The sequence below is a fragment of the Macaca nemestrina genome, chromosome 4 (genome assembly GCF_043159975.1).
Source record: "Macaca nemestrina isolate mMacNem1 chromosome 4, mMacNem.hap1, whole genome shotgun sequence".
Classification (NCBI taxonomy): domain Eukaryota; kingdom Metazoa; phylum Chordata; class Mammalia; order Primates; family Cercopithecidae; genus Macaca; species Macaca nemestrina.
Window position 1 is genome coordinate 184,824,978 of NC_092128.1, and position 15,479 is coordinate 184,840,456.

Sequence of the window (15,479 nt, forward strand, 5' to 3'; positions counted from 1 at the left end):
CACGTTAGGAAAGTCCTTTGCAAAGAACGAAGCAAGGACTAAGCGAGCGCAAGGCAATGTCCACCTCTTCTTTTACTTTTATTTTAAAATTTTCATTTATTTATTTATTTTGAGACGGAGTCTTGCTCTGTTGCCCAGGCTGGAGTGCAGTGACGTGACGGCACGATCTTGGCTCACTACAACCTCTGCCTCCTGGGTTCAAGTTATTCTCCTGTCTCAGCCTCCCGAGTAGCTGGGACTACAGGCATGCACCACCACTAACACTAATTTTTGTATTTTTAGTAGAGACGGGGTTTCACCATGTTGGCCAGGCTGGTCTCAAACTCCCAACCTCAAGTGATCCCTTGCCTCAGCCTCCCAAAGTGCTGGGATTTACAGGCACGAGCCACCGCGCCCAGCCTGCCTCTTCTTTTACGTTAATTGGCTGTGACGGTTGGTCACTTGCAGTGACCTGATGAAAGGGACGCTCAGAGAAGACCCCTGGGACTTCTAAGACAGAACAGGACTCAGGAAAAACAACTCAGCGTGTAGTGTTCTGTGTGCACATTTATTTCTTCAAAGATTGTTTGTGTTCCAGCCACATCTTCTCCAAAGGAACCCACCCAAGCCCGTGTGCAGGCTTGGTGCGGGACCGTCTTCGGCATTTAAAGTGCTACTGAGGAATACAATCATTGTCACGTAAGTCCATCACCGCGCTCCAGTGTCAGGCCAAACCCTTCCGCAGACCTGGAAAACCTGCTGTTTTCTTCTCTTTTTACAATGCAGTTTGGACCTAACAGTGGTAAACGACAAGCCTCAATGATGAATGGTGCGCTACTGCCCAGCTGCTGAGAGAACGGGGCAGTGTACTGTGTTTCCAATGCAAACAGTCACGGACCCAAGGTAACCTGAGTTTGCTCTGCAGGATTCCGCAGGGGCCTTGCCCTGTGCAGGCTGCTTTGGTCATCGTGTCTGGGCCGGTTTGGGGCAGTGGGGAGAGGGCCTGGCAGCAGGGTTGATGCCAGCCCCGAGGTCTGTTTTCCATCGGACAGAGATCCATGTCCTGACTTCCACCGTCCACCAATTTGTACTCTGAAGTTTCCAGATCAAGAGCCGTGAGATTATTACCCAGGAAACACTGGCCTTCGGTGGCCAGCAGTGTAGATTAATCTTTCCCTCTCTGCTCAAAGCAACTTTGCAACTCTCGTCTATAGAGGTGGCCAGTAAAACCCAAGCAAAAATCTAAATGGGCACCAAGGTGCCACTGAGTGGGCCTCGGTCATAAGGGATCGGGGCTGGGTTTGAACCCAGACTTGGAACTTGATTAAAATAAATTGCTCTGTCAAAACTCTCACAGCAAGTTTTCAGCAGGAACAAGAAGATGGCTACTTTTGTTATTGCTACAATAACACACACCTGTGTGCAGACACACATACCACACACACACACTGAAAGCTCCATTTCACTCCTCCACAAAGAACAGAGGTACCTCCTTAAACAAAGCAAACGGGGAAGGGTTGCAAGCTCATTAAAACCAACATGAGCACCCAGTTCCAGAGATACAGACACAGTTAATCTTAGTGTTCATGAGGAATCGCTTTTAAAACACCACTCAGCAAAACTTTCATCCAGACAAAAGCCAAAAACAAAAGCCCTCAAGCCGCAAAAGCTCGTAGAAGAGGTGAGACGATCAAGGTGATTTACACGTCAGTATTTTTAGCATTTGGTGGATAATCTTAATTTATCTTTAACCTTCACAACATTTACTTTATCATAAATACCCTACACCATGAAAAAAAAAACCTGTACAAAATAGCTCGGGAAAGAAACATTCACAGTATCAATACAGGCCGTTTCTCACGGTGCTACCCTGAAGCCAGCCTATGTGTTTCCTTTGCCTTTGCTTCATAAACTCCCTCCCACATTGGTGTTTTCTGTAACTTCAGAAAAGGCCATTGGATGGAGACAACGTGAGTGTGTCTACAGGAAGCAGAGCCCTAGACCTAGGTATTCAACAGTAAGCAGTGCTCATGGGATTCATCTGGAAATGGAATAGTTAAAAACTATTTTTTTTTTTTTTAAGAGCAAGAAGGCTTAATACAAAATTCTGGGGCCGGCATGGTGGTTCATGCCTATAATCCCAGAACTTTGGGAGGCCGAGGTGGGTGGATCACCTGAGGTCAGGAGTTCGAGACCAGCCTGACCAACGTGGTGAAACTCCATCTCTACTAAATACAAATAAATTAGCTGGGCGTGGTGGCTGGCGCCTGTAATCCCAGCTACCTGGGAGGCTGAGGCAGGAGAATCGCTTGAACCCAGAAGGCAGAGGTTGCAGTGAGCCGCCACTGCACTCCAGCCTGGGCAACAGAGGGAAACTCCGTCTCGAAAAAAACATTTTTTAAATAAAAAAATTAAAAAAACTTCTGATCTCCTCGCACTTGAATAGAGTACACCTGAATTCCAAAATCAAATAAAAAAGAACAATTAAAAACTTCGCATCAGTGTCCGAAATTCTGACACATAATATCCTCTGGGAATTCTTACATGTCTCAGGCTCTTTTTACCACATGGCCAAGAGCAGTAAAACTTCAAGTAAAACATTCAAGTGAACATCTGTCCCATCTGTCCCAAAAGACTAGCAGTGATGCCTGACTTTGGGGACAGAAACTTGGTAGTATTCACATATTTTGAAACTCCAGGTGCTTTTTTTACAATGATTAAAACTGGAATATAATTTTTAAAAACAAAGCAGGTTGAAAAAGTCATTTTAAAGTCACTTGATAATTCCTGGAACACCTAAGAAATTTGTAATGCGCATTCTAAAGTGAAATTCCTAATGTCGTTTTCTAATCTCTCCCCTTAAAAAAGAAGAAAAAAAATCCCATAATTTTGGTTTTTATACAGGTTTTCACTAAAAAAGAAAAAAATCCTAAAATTTTGGTTTTTATATAGGTTTTTACTCACCAGTGGCTCTATTACCCCCAAAACATTTCATGTTTAAGGATTAACAAAAGAACCTATGGAAGGAATCTCGCCCATTTCCATCTTCATGACAGAAGTCAAGCTTTCATAATGGCCTTTTACATCTCTTTGGAGAAAAGTGAATCATATTAAACTGTCAAAAACACTTCACCCCAATGATGACTGTTCTTTAACCAGCATGTCTACGGGAAGTGGCACATTCAGGGCAGACCAAAGTGAAATCTGTGAATGAACTGAAACAGAAAGGCAACTGATGAGGAAAGCGACTGGAATGATACTTAGGGATATTCAAATGGTGTGCCAGGTGATCACGTTTTCCACCAAAACAAACCCAAACAAGGGCACCCCAACCTGTGTCCAAGAGGACTGTTCACAGCAAAATTCTGAAGTGCTCATAGAAAGAATTTCCTGCAAGTTTGGCCCATTTGTTATTAAACTTCCATTCCTAAGACTGACACCTGAGACACAAAATAATTTCCTCCACTGCCCTAAAAGGACTTTGTTTTGGCTACTGGCAGCATTTGGCAAAATCCATGTATGTGTTTGGTTACCGTTTTGTACGAGCGGTCACGTATGGCTCCTGACTTCATCCGACAGGCCTGCTGCGCTCGTTTAGCAAGTATGACAGGCGGGAGAAAAAAAAAACTTGGATGTCAACTTCTCCACTAGTATTATTAGAGCTTTTAACACGATAGAGAAAAATGTAAAAACCATGTGAGAATATATGTATCTTCCACTTGCAAGTAGGCTCAAAGTAAACTTAGAAAAGTGTTCTGCAAACTATGCATAGGATATAGTTAGTGTTCAAGTTCTATGGCTAATATCAAAGGTAGATGACTTCCTACATCTGTCATAGCGTCTCCATTCCTACCAAAATTTATTTATCCACATCCTGTCTATGTTCCACTTCCCTGTACTCAGGGCCAGCTGCATTTTTTATTCCAAGCAGCAGATGAGGAGAGGTGACCCACCCTTTCCATTCACAGTGACAGCACAGGGGGGCACCTCCTTTTTGTGACATGGTCCAGGCATGGACCAAAAACACTTGTTAGTGTAGAATAGGTAAACTGAGTCCCTCACACCTGCCCTCCACAATCCATTAGAGTACATTATTTCACTTACAATGTTAATCTCCTTCTAATATTGAACCCTAACTCTTAGCTTTGAGCACAGCCCAAGCTCTGCGGCTGTCAAGTCTCATTTGGCATCTGGTGGCGAGTTGGGCTTTTTATCCTCTCTTGAGGGAACCTCCTGGCTGGAGACTCAGATTTTTGTTTTCCCTTTAAAAGACTAGATGGTTGGAAGAAACCCAGCAAGACAAGCGGGGCATCTGGACATCAGGCGGGCACACTGGCTGCGTCCTGGTGAGGGTAGTTAACGCGGGTGCACGTCTTCTGGCTTGGAGGTGATGACCTCAGGCCCTAGGTGCAGGGCTCCACGGGGGCACCGTTCATGGTGTTCTTGTTTCTGTGCCTGGAGAGCAGCTTCTTGTTCAGGATCCTGGTGAGGGTGACGCCTTTCCTCCGGGAACCCTCTGGCTGCTCCAGGAACACAAGGTCATTGTGTGACTGACTCATGCCCGGGTCTTTCTGTTGATGCCGCCGGCGGAAGAACAGCTTTGCCCCTTTCCTTAGAATTCCTCCTGGAAGAGGGAAGCACAGGGGCTGGTCAAGTGGGCGGGGAATGAGGGGCTGAATGACTGCTCCAATGGGACAAAGGGAAAAGGAGGCTAAAATGCCTCTAACAAAGGGCAGGTTTACTACTTCAATGTGCTGTCACTATCTGCATGAGAAAAAAACAACTGGAATCTGGCTTGTACAAAACGAGATTTTTCAAGATGAAATGGAAAGGAGATTATAACAGTAGAAGCAGTAAGCCTGGACTATCGCTTGGTATCCCTTTCCAAGGATGGTATTTATATTCCTGATGTTTTTTGGGGATGGAGTCTTGCTGTCTGTCACCCAGGCTGGAGTGCAATGGTGTGTGCGATCTTGGCTCACTGCAACCTCTACCTCCAGGTTCAAGCGATTCTCCTGCCTCAGCCTCCCACATGGCTGGGATTACAGGTGCGCACCACCACGCCTAGCTAATTTTTTGTATTTCTAGTAGAGACGGTTTCACCATGTTGGTTAGACCTCAGGTGATTCACGACCCTCAGCCTCCCAAAGCGCTGGGAGCTGGGATTACAGGCATGAGTCATCACACCTGGCTTATATCCCTGATTTTCTATCAGACCAAATGGAGGCAGACAGCTGTTGCCTCGGTTGGGACACCAAGAACACCTGGGTCCCTTCTGTGCCACCCACTTCCCCTCATTAAGAAAGGTGTAGGTGGCAAAGAAGTACTGTGCCCCAGAAAGGATCATCACACTCATAAAACCCAATTAAGACCCTGAGAACAATGGTATTCACTTTCTTAGGAATGTTAAATAATAGTTGCTTTTTTGGGAATAAGATTTTATTAAAAAATAATTCCAGATCCTATCATATCTATTAGGCCATGCCATTGAAGTTTGTCACTTGGGCATATTTGGCCTACAAAACCTCAATTTTGTGTCGTTTGATCTATCTGTTTACAGATAGATACAGATCTCTATATACAGATATTTATCTGGATATAGCTATCCATCAAGTAGTAGAATATGGAATAGAAAAAAATTAGCAGCAGCAGCAGCAACAATAATTTCAACAGCAATGATTCCTTAAAGATCAAGTATGAGCTAATGTAGAGGGTGCAAGAGCCCACTAATTTGCTTTTTCACAAATTAGTTTAACATCTTATTAACCAAGGCTGGCAAGGTTGAGGGAGTAAGCATTTCAGTCCAGCCTGTGAAATTCATTACCACTTGCATGTAGGTGGTAATGACTTTGAAAGAAGACAGGTCTGATCATCATGAAGAGGAGCTTTATTCTTAATGTGATAATTTATTCCCTTTGTGATAGGCATATCCAATAAACATCTCAATAGCCATGACATATGCAAATCGCCACTCACGTTGAGGAGGTTAAAGGAGGGGATGAAGAATATCAATTCCCTCTTCTAAATGAAATGCACACCAACAATTGTGGCATCTGAGGGCAGTCGGAGAAACCTGACCTAGACCTGCCTATGAATCTTTGTATAATCAAAGCCTGCTATGGGGAAAGAAGCATGTGCCCCTGAGCCTGACTTTAAGCACGAACTACTACTGTGTCCCATCTGCTCTGCCCAGGTTACATACAGGACAGAAACTGAGAAGATGAAGGGCCGCAATGGACTGAATTTAATTTGATCAAAGCGGCCATAATTTTTTAAAAACTTGACTCTCTTAATACAACCAAATCACTTCTTCTGATGTATCATTTGGACATTTTTTTACAGTGATCTAAAGTTAGAAGCCTGTGTGCAGGGGTTTCAGGGACTGCTGGAAAAGGAATGAAAAAGGAGAGTAAATAGTATCAACATGTAAATGATGTCCCTGTTGTCCGCAGGCCTAATGGTACACCTGTGGGACATCAGTGTCAGTTTCTGGAGTGATTCACGTCCCTGAAAAATGCAGCACGTCGTGAAAAACCAGCCATCAGTAGGGAGTGTTCTGACGGCTGGATAATGACCCCCACCTGGACATGGCTTTGGAGTTTGCCCAGTGGGGCAGATGCAGTGGTGCCGATGTGGCTAACTGCCTTTGCATCAGAGGGCACCTGCTGGGGAAATGCCCGGGGCATGGTGATAGGGGCTCCCAGGCAGAGGAACCCCCAGCTGTCAGGGGGCTCTGAGACCACCAGGTGACCTGAGGTTGGGGGATGAGGGGGACCCTCATGGTATTTCTGATCTGTAGGCACCTGCCTTGAAGCTCTGCTTTAGGCTGACCTTGGAGGCCCTGAAGGGCCTATGGACATGGGCTCTCAGGTGGAACGGGGGAGAGGAAAGGGTGGATCCAACAGCTTCACCTGGACTGTTCCAACATCACCCCCTTCACTTCCCAGGGGGAATGGGGGCCTAGGAGGAGGGAACACCAACCCATCCCCCGGGTCAACCACAGACCCACGGTCTCAGAACCCCCAGCAGTGAGAGGTTCCTTCCTGCTCCATCTCCAAAGTCCATTTCATAGGCATCCCTGCACTGAAGCTGGCCTGGGGTCTGGAGCCAGGCCTGAGGTATGAGCAGGGACACTGTGATGGGCTGAACTTGGCTCCCCCACCCCCACCCAAATTCATATGTTACACTCCTAACCCCCAGTACTTCACAGAATGTGACCTTATTTGTGGACGGGGTCTTGGCAGAAGTCATCAATTTAAAATTAGATCATCAGGGTGGCCCGTGATCCAATATGCCTGCTGTCCTTATCAAAAGGGGGAACTCAGAAACAGAGACAGACACACAGGGGAAGACATTGTGAAGGGTCACAGGAAGGACGCCACAGGAAGATGAAAGCGGGGCACAGGGCGATGCTTCTACAAGCCAAGGAGCGCCAAAGGTTGTCAGCAGCTGTCAGGAGCGGAGAGGCGGGAGCAGGCTTTCCCACAGGGCCTCAGAAGGGGTGGCCCTGCTAGCACCAGCAGCTCAGACTTCCAGCCTCCAGAACAGGGAGAGAATCGGTGCTCCTGGTGTTGAAAACACCCAGTTTGTGGTACTTTGATACAGCCCTGGGAGGAGAGGGGGTACATTTGGCTTAAGGATCCAGGAACGCCCGCCATGTCTTCCTGTTCAGTCCTCAGAATCCAGGCAGACACCTGGAGGAGTGGGGGAGCGGAGAGGACAGTGGAGCAGTGTCCTCAGCCCCAAGCCCTCGAATCAGCCGGGCTCTAAGGACTACAGGCGTGCAGGCCCTTCCTGGAGAATCTGGCACGATGGGGTCTGGGGACACCGGGCATGAGCATTTTTCAAAAGATCCCAGGTCTTTCAAACATGCAGCTGGGGTTGCCCACTGCTAGCCCAGGTCTGGCCAAAATGCCACTAGTGCTTAGAGCACCTGGAGGCCACAGTGGACAACGCAGGGACAGGCCAGGGCCAAGGACACGGGCACCGTACCTGCTCTCCTGTGTGCCGCTGCTCATGCTCCTTCACGCTTCACTCTGGGGGCCTGCAGACCACAGGGCTGTGTGGGGAGAAGCTGATGCAGCCCACCCGCAGGGCCCCATGCCACGCCAGAGACGCGCGGTGTGCCCAGGTTAAGAGGGAAGTGGGGTGTGCAGACAGGCAAGGCACGGCTGTGTTCAAAAGACCTCAGAACAGGAATAGGAGCCGGGCGCGGTGGCTCAGCCCTGTAATCCCAGCACTTTTGGAGTCTGAGGTTTGGAGAATCCCCTGAGCCCAGGAAATTGGAGACTAGCGTAGGCGACATAACAAGACCCCATCTCCATTTAAAAAATAAAAATAAAAAAATTAAACTTTAAAAAAAACAAAAATAAAATGGGATATGCACATTTTCAAGCAGTTACTTTAAGTTATGCAAGGGAAATCGAACTACAAGTGCCTAAACCTGGGAGGCTGAGGCAGGTGTTTTACTTGAGCACAAGAATTTGAGACTGCAATGAGCTATGATCTTGCCACTGCACTCCAGTCTGGGTGACAGAACAAGACCCTATCTCTAAATAAAATAAAATAAAATAAAATAAAATAAAATAATAAAAATAAAAACTCCTTAAAATTCTAATTCTTGGCATATTAAGATGAAATAGCAAGGATTGCAGCCTGCATGTAAAAAGATGGTAGACAAGAAAGATTGGCACGGCGTGTTTGTTTTAACCTCACTACTGGCTCCAGTCCGTTGTCTGTCCGGACCCTGAGGGACTAACTTGTTTTGGCAGCAGATCCCCGCCCCAGGGAGCCCTACGCCTCTTCCATGGGCCACACCCCACCCCGAGGGGCTGGAAACAAGGTTATTTTCTGTTATTCCATCTTCACTCACGCTCTCCAGAGCATGTCTGCTGTTTTGTTAAATTTCTTTTTCTTGAGACGGAGTCTCGCTCTGTTGCCCAGGCTGGAGTGCAGTGGCGTGATCTCAGCTCACTGCAACCTCCACCTCCCAAGCTCAAGTGACTCTTCTGCCTCAGCCTCCCGAGTAGCTGGGATTACAGGTGCGAGCCACCACGCCCGGCTAAGTTTGTATTTTTACTAGAGATGGGGTTTCTCCATGTTGGCCAGGCTGGTCTCGAACTCCTGACCTCATGATCCACCCGCCTTGGCCTCCCAAAGTGCTGGGATTACAGGTGTGAGCCACCGCTCCTGGCCTGTTTTGTTGAATTTCATAGTTCAACATCAATGCCAGAAACCAGATTATGGTCATATGTGCCCATGTGCAAATCTTCCTGAAATCGTTTGTGTGACTTGCACTTTCCCCTAACCTGATAATTTGTCACAGCTTCTAGGGGGATGGCATCAACTTCTCATACAGGGGATGGTCATGTGCGGGTAGGGACTGAGGTTTGCAGTTCTGTAGACTGGACCCTCAATGATATCCCCCAGCCGCCTCTGAGGAAGGAGGCCTGATCCCTACCATTTTTAGGGTTGCTTTTGGTCACCGTTTTCCTACCTATGGGATTTTAAGATAGATTCCTTAATTAGCTATTTATGTCTGCTAGACTCTGTAGGGACACATGAGGATGCTAAGGTTTGGAGAGGTGGCTGTCTTTGGGTCGCACACTAACGGGGCGGGTGTGTAACACTGGGCTTTCTGGCTCTGAAGTTCATGTTCCCAGGCCCTGCTCTTCCGTGCTGCTAAGGACGGCATCTGAGAAGTGGCCAGCCAGGTGTCTGGAAAAATGGGCAAGTCTGTGGCCCCTGGGGAGGAGACTCTGGAGAGTGTGGATACATCAAAGCCCTTGGGGTCTCACGGAGCAAAGCCCCCTAATCCAGCAAGGACTTGGGCAGGATTCCCAGAACGAGTTGCGTCTCCAGAGAGGCATGCAGGGGGCAGGAGAGGATTCCAGCCACGCAGACTCATCTCAGGCAGACTCATCGTCAGCCATGAAGGACCACCACACGGACGGAGGCCATTCCATTCCCTTTCTCCATAGCAATGGGAAAGCCTGTCTCGACTTGGAAGCAGATTGTTCACTGTCACCTTTTGGGTAAACGATGCAGGGAGAACACGGCCCCGGATTTGCCAGTGCACACTAAATAGCCGCCCCACGGTGGTTGCAAGGGACGGGGCTGAGACTGGAGCACGCTCTTGTCTATTGGGCAGTAACCCCGTATGGAATGTACCAGTCTGCCCACCTCGATAAGCAAGCCTGTGAGGTGTCGCTGTGTCAACCTGGCCGCAGCACCCAGAGATTCAACAGAACATGAACTGAGATGCGGCTGGGAAGGCATTGTGTAGATGTGGTTAACAACCCCAGCCAGTGGACTTTAAGGAAAGGAGAGTATCCTGGAGAATGTGGGTAGGCCTCGTCCAATCAGCTGAAGGCCCTAAGCGCAAACACTGGTTTTCCAGGGAGGAAGAAATTCTGCCTCAAGACTAAAGCATCAGCTCTTGCCGGGGTCTGTGGCCTGCCACCTGCCCTGCAGATTTCAGACCTGTCAATCTCATGAGTCAGTTCCTTAAATATGTAACCTATGGGTTCTGCTGCTCTGGAGGACCCTGACTGATCCAGGAACTGATGGTCTGGATAATCAGACCATCTGGATGATCTGGACCAAGCACATCATCTGCTTGACTTTGAGCCTGCAGAAACTGTTGCCCTTTGCTGATAGTGAAGTTCACGCCACAGGCAAGAATAGCCGGTGCCATGTTGATTTCAGGAAGCCTGACTACTTGACTCTAGGCTACCTTCTCTACGCCAACAGCAAGAAGCAAGATTTAGACCTCACCCACAAGCTTCAAGATTCCTGAAGATAATCTGGGTGGGGGTATGTGAAATTTGAGGCAAGTAACCAAGATTTTAAATGGGAGACAGGGAGAAGAATAAAAGTCCTTCCCTGGTTCTAACAAAGTTTAAAAAACAAATCACAAGAAGGCTGAAGTATAAACAAATACATGAAAGAATTTAAACATCATCTAAATTATAGCTCTAATGTCATAAATATTTCCAAATTTATTCCTATTTGTCTCTTACAGAGTCTAACAGATATAGTTAATTGAAGGATCTGTCTTAAAACCCAGCAGAAGGGAAAAACAATGACCAGAAGAAAAAAAAAATTGTCTTTGGCTTCCCAAGAACAGCATCAGATTTCAACTGGAACAACAGATGGTCCATGGATAGAAGTGACTACTTTTTAGCTCTGGAGGACGAAAAAGGGAATCAGCCTCTTCCTGTGGGTGTCACAGAGAGGTCGCCCAGTCACATCAGGTACCAGAGCGAGCACCCTCACCCGATAGGCACTGTACAACCTCAGCCAGAGCAGTTTCAGGAGGAACACGGGGAACTAGCAACCTAGGAGGGGAAAGGCGGAGATGGGAGGGAACACGAGGCAGGCAGGTCGGCTGGCTGCTGAGCTACAGGCTGCACTCCTAGGATGGCTACATGTAATTGAAAAAAATAAGACAAAAATAACTTACTGTGCAGGCAATTAATTCTGGTTGGCATAGTGATCCTCTTAAGTTAAAGGGAATGAGCATGAGATGAAGAGAAGTAAGAAGCAGAAAGAATTATGCAAGAGCAACATCAGAGTGGACGTGGGTAAGGGTTCTGAGCCATCTACAGACACCACACGCACACGGGACGCCGCTGTGCAGGATATTTGGCAAGGTTCCTTACTGTTAAAGTTTTTTTCCCAAAACCTCCCTTGAAACTTTTGTTCTTACTTGTGGTAACACACCCATAATATACCTTCTTAACCATTTCTACCTACACAGTTCAGTGGTGCTGACTCTATCTACAACGGTGGCCAACTTCATTGATCTTTTTTTAAACTAAAAGTAAACCAAAATTTGGGGAATACATTTCCTGTGTGGGCTGGTTTCCAACCAGCAGAACCTCAGGAGGGTTCTAAATACACAGGCACTCTCAGAAACCTAATATAGACTCCTTAGCAGGACAGAAGATACAGGTAGTTCTTAAACCAAAAAAAAAAAAACAAAAAACAAAAAAAACAAGCTTTAGTTTTTAAAAACGACACCCTCTATCACCAGTTTTGAAAAATGTTTGGTCAAAAAATGAAAATGACTTGGCACCCATAACACAGAATCGTGTCAGATTGTGACAACATCTCACAGAGATGCTAATTACAAGTCTCTTTAAAAACACTGGAAGGAAACATTTAAAACTGCTGCCAAATATGTCCTGTTCAAAACCCTGGGGTCAACGCGGTAGGGCCACGGGAGTGAAACGCACGGCACGGCTGAGCCTCTCTGCTGCATTCCCAACTGCCGAGCCTCCGGGGAGTTCTGAGCCTGTGCTGTAGGTGGCCAGCACCAGCCCCCAGCACACCTGCCCGACACCCAGTCCCCAAAGGGTGGCCCCTCATCCACCTGACCCGTGAAGGGAGAGGAGCAGGGTGGGTGGCACAGCAAGCATGGAAACCCAGGGAAGGACTCTCCCGAAGGGAAACCAGACAGAGAAGCAGGAGGGACCGGGCGGAGGAACACAGATCTTTGCATGAACAGGGTGAGCGAGGCTTGGCATTTCAGAACGAATGAGGAGGGCGGACGGGGGGTTGGGTTCTGCCAGGACAAGAGGAAACGGGTCATTGAGTTAGGGAAGGGAGAGGAAGAGCTACCCCACCATGCGCCCATGTTTGTCCCGCCTCACCCAGCACTCACCATCTCCAAGACAAAGAATAGGCCACAGGTGTGTGTCAGGTGACCAGGTCACCTTTGACGTAACCCAAGCCAAGGCCTCTTAACAGGAGCACAGGACCGCAGAGGTCAGTGTGCAGCTTACAGCCCTCAAGAGCTCTGTGGAGGGGGGTCCGCGCATAAAGCGCCCCAAGGCCAGGCAGTGGGCAAACAGATCCAAGGGGTCTGAAATCTTATCCAGGAATTTCCTCCTTCTCCCTTTCCTCTTCTAACTTTCCATTTCCCCCCAGCACCTATCCCGACTCTGCACTGGTAAGGACGGGGGCATAGGAGAGGGCGGCCACCATGCCATCGCTGAGGGACACGAAGCAAAGACAGGGAGAGAGGGGATGAGGACAGACTTAAGGACAGTCCAGCCCACGACAGGCTGTCAGCTTTGGCACCAGGGACATTTGGGACCAGAGCGTGCTGCACTGTGAGGCTGCCTTGTGGGGGCGTGTCCTGTGCACGGCAGGGCACTGAATGGCATCCCTGGCCTCTATTCACTAGATGCCGGTTGCACCCCAGACTCCCAGCTGTGACAACTAAAGTGTCTCCAGCACTGCCATATTCCCTGGGGGAAAAAGTGCTGGGCTTGAGAATCACTGGTCTATGGCATCAAGAACAGAGGACAGGAGGCAGCGACGGCAGCGCTTAACAAAGCTCCCCCAAGGAGCCCCTGCAATTTGCCGACACAGACAGTCTTAGGACATCCTGAGATTTCTGCTGAAAGCCTTGGAGCCCCACACAAGAGCCAGAGCCAGGAGTTGATGCTGAGTTTCACCTGAGCTCACAGCTTGGCCTGCCTTGCCCCCAGTCCTGTCTTCTGCACCGAGATGTCCTTTTGTCCCCCAAATGGTGGAGTCAGGTGGGCACAGGCAGCGGCCATGCTCCTCATCTTATGGAGGAGGATGCTGAGGCTCGGTGAGTCTCACATCTGGAACCGACCCCAAGCCCCTAGACTACATGCCCTTAGCAAATACATTCAGGTTACTCATGCCAAGGCACTGTCTCGGCAAATCTGCACACGCCTAAGGAATTTATAGTTTTAAAGCACTGAAACTCAGGGCTGATGGAAACAATCAGTACTAATGAAACGATCACCTCCTCGCCACCCACATATTAAGTTAATCAATTCATTATTCCCAGGAGCTCCTCTCCCCGTAGAGCCTCCTCGGGTCAGGTGGTGAGGTCTGGTTTTGTTGGAGGTGCAGGGAGACTCTGAGAGGCATAAAGGAGCAAAGATGCCCATATCGGCAGTGGAAGGAGCCCCAGGCTCTGCCTGGCTTTGCTCTGAGTCTCTGTGGCCCATCATCGTGTAGGGCTCTTGGTAACCCCTCGGGAAGCCAGGTGGAGCAAGCCTGGACTGAGGAAGGGGCCTCTATGCATGGACACACACTGGTCCCAAATGCAGAGATGACGCCAACCCTCACACAGAAGGACCTGCAGATGCCCCCCATGGGTTCAAACAGTCAGCACAGGGCGTTTCTGGAGGGGCAGGGGGGTGAGGTCCAGAGGGAGCTTGTAAGGGACAAAGGGAACGAAAGCAGACGACTTCAGCTTGGAAGCCAGCATGAGCACAAAGCCTCCAAGTGGGGGGCCTGGGGTTGGGGGCTCCGGAGCAGGTACCTTTATGCTTTTTGGCAGCGCCCGGCTCCGAGACACTCACGGAGCTCTCTGATAGCTCATCACCGTCGGGGTCCAGCAGGGCCTGGCTGCTCCATGCCACGGCCTGGGGCTCCTTCTCCAAGTCCCAGGAGTCGAGCTCATCCTCCTGGGGCTTGGGGGCAAGGGATGCCTGGGCTGACTCAGCTTCCTCCGGTAGGGCAGAGGCTGCGGCCCCCTCCGGATGGGATGGGGCATCCTCCTGGCGGGTGTTGTCCACAGAGGCCATGTAACCCTGCATCAGGGCAGCATCGTGGTCCTGAGATAGTGAGGTCTGTCAGGGGCGGTGGGGAAGATGACAAGGGTTACGTGAAAGGAAGAGAGGGTTCGCAAAGACCTGAAAAGCACTCTCCAAAACATTCTAACAGTCGATTTCAAAGTCTCAGAAGATGCAGTAGCAGGCCTCGGAGAAGGTGCTCATACATCACGGCTGTTGCTCATGCTTGGGCTAAAAAAGGTCTCCCTTACAGCCGGGGCTCAGGGTCCCTAGGCAGCTGGGGGGTGGCCCCCGGGGCTCAGAGGTTAACCCCCTTCCTCCCGCAGATGGGCCTAGCGGTGGGAGCATTTGTGACAAGCCGCAGAAATGAGATGCAAGAGAGCCCGTCCTTCAGAGTCCACGACAGCACACAGGAAGTGGCTGTGGGTGTTTCGGGTTCAGTTGTCTTTGTTCCTCCACACGTTTATGTTACCTGCAAGCAGAAATTCACTGGCGCAGCCTCTGAAAGATTATATTTTGTGTAAAAATATTTAAGCACTAAATTAACCTCTGAGAGTCGGGATAGCGCTTCCTTGGAGGGGGAAAGTTTGGGAAGGAGGGCACGGGGGCTCCCTGAGGGCCAGTCATGCTGTCCTTGGTGTGGGTGGCAGTGACATAGGCGTCTGCTTAGGGATAATGTGCAGTTCAGACTTAAGTGCTGGCCTGTGGAAGAGCCCACTGACTCAAGATTAGATAATTTCCCCATCTCTACTAAAATAAATACAAAAAATTAGCCGGGCGTGGTGGTGGTCACCTGTAGCCCCAGCTACTCGGGAGGCTGGGGCAGGAGAATGGCGTCAACCCAGGAGGTGGAGCTTGCAGTGAGCTGAGATTGCGCCATTGCACTCCAGCCTGGGCAACAGAGCGAGACTCCGTCTCAAATAATAATGAGAATAA

The 15,479-nt window shown here is 49.0% G+C and overlaps 1 protein-coding gene across 4 annotated transcripts in view; it reads right to left on the reverse strand.

The window, feature by feature from the left end:
- Positions 1-528: 528 nt before the first annotated feature.
- Positions 529-15,479, reverse strand: part of LOC105472595 (C2 calcium dependent domain containing 2) — a 70,649-nt gene continuing 55,698 nt past the window's right edge. For all 4 annotated transcript variants that reach the window (XM_011725979.3, XM_071095749.1, XM_011725978.2 and 1 more), the window contains 2 exons: positions 14,291-14,600; positions 529-4,603 (listed from right to left, as the gene is read on the reverse strand). In XM_011725979.3, the coding sequence (XP_011724281.2) occupies positions 4,383-4,603; positions 14,291-14,600 (531 nt within the window). In that variant the 3' untranslated portion in view covers positions 529-4,382. The remainder of the gene's footprint in view (positions 4,604-14,290; positions 14,601-15,479) is intronic.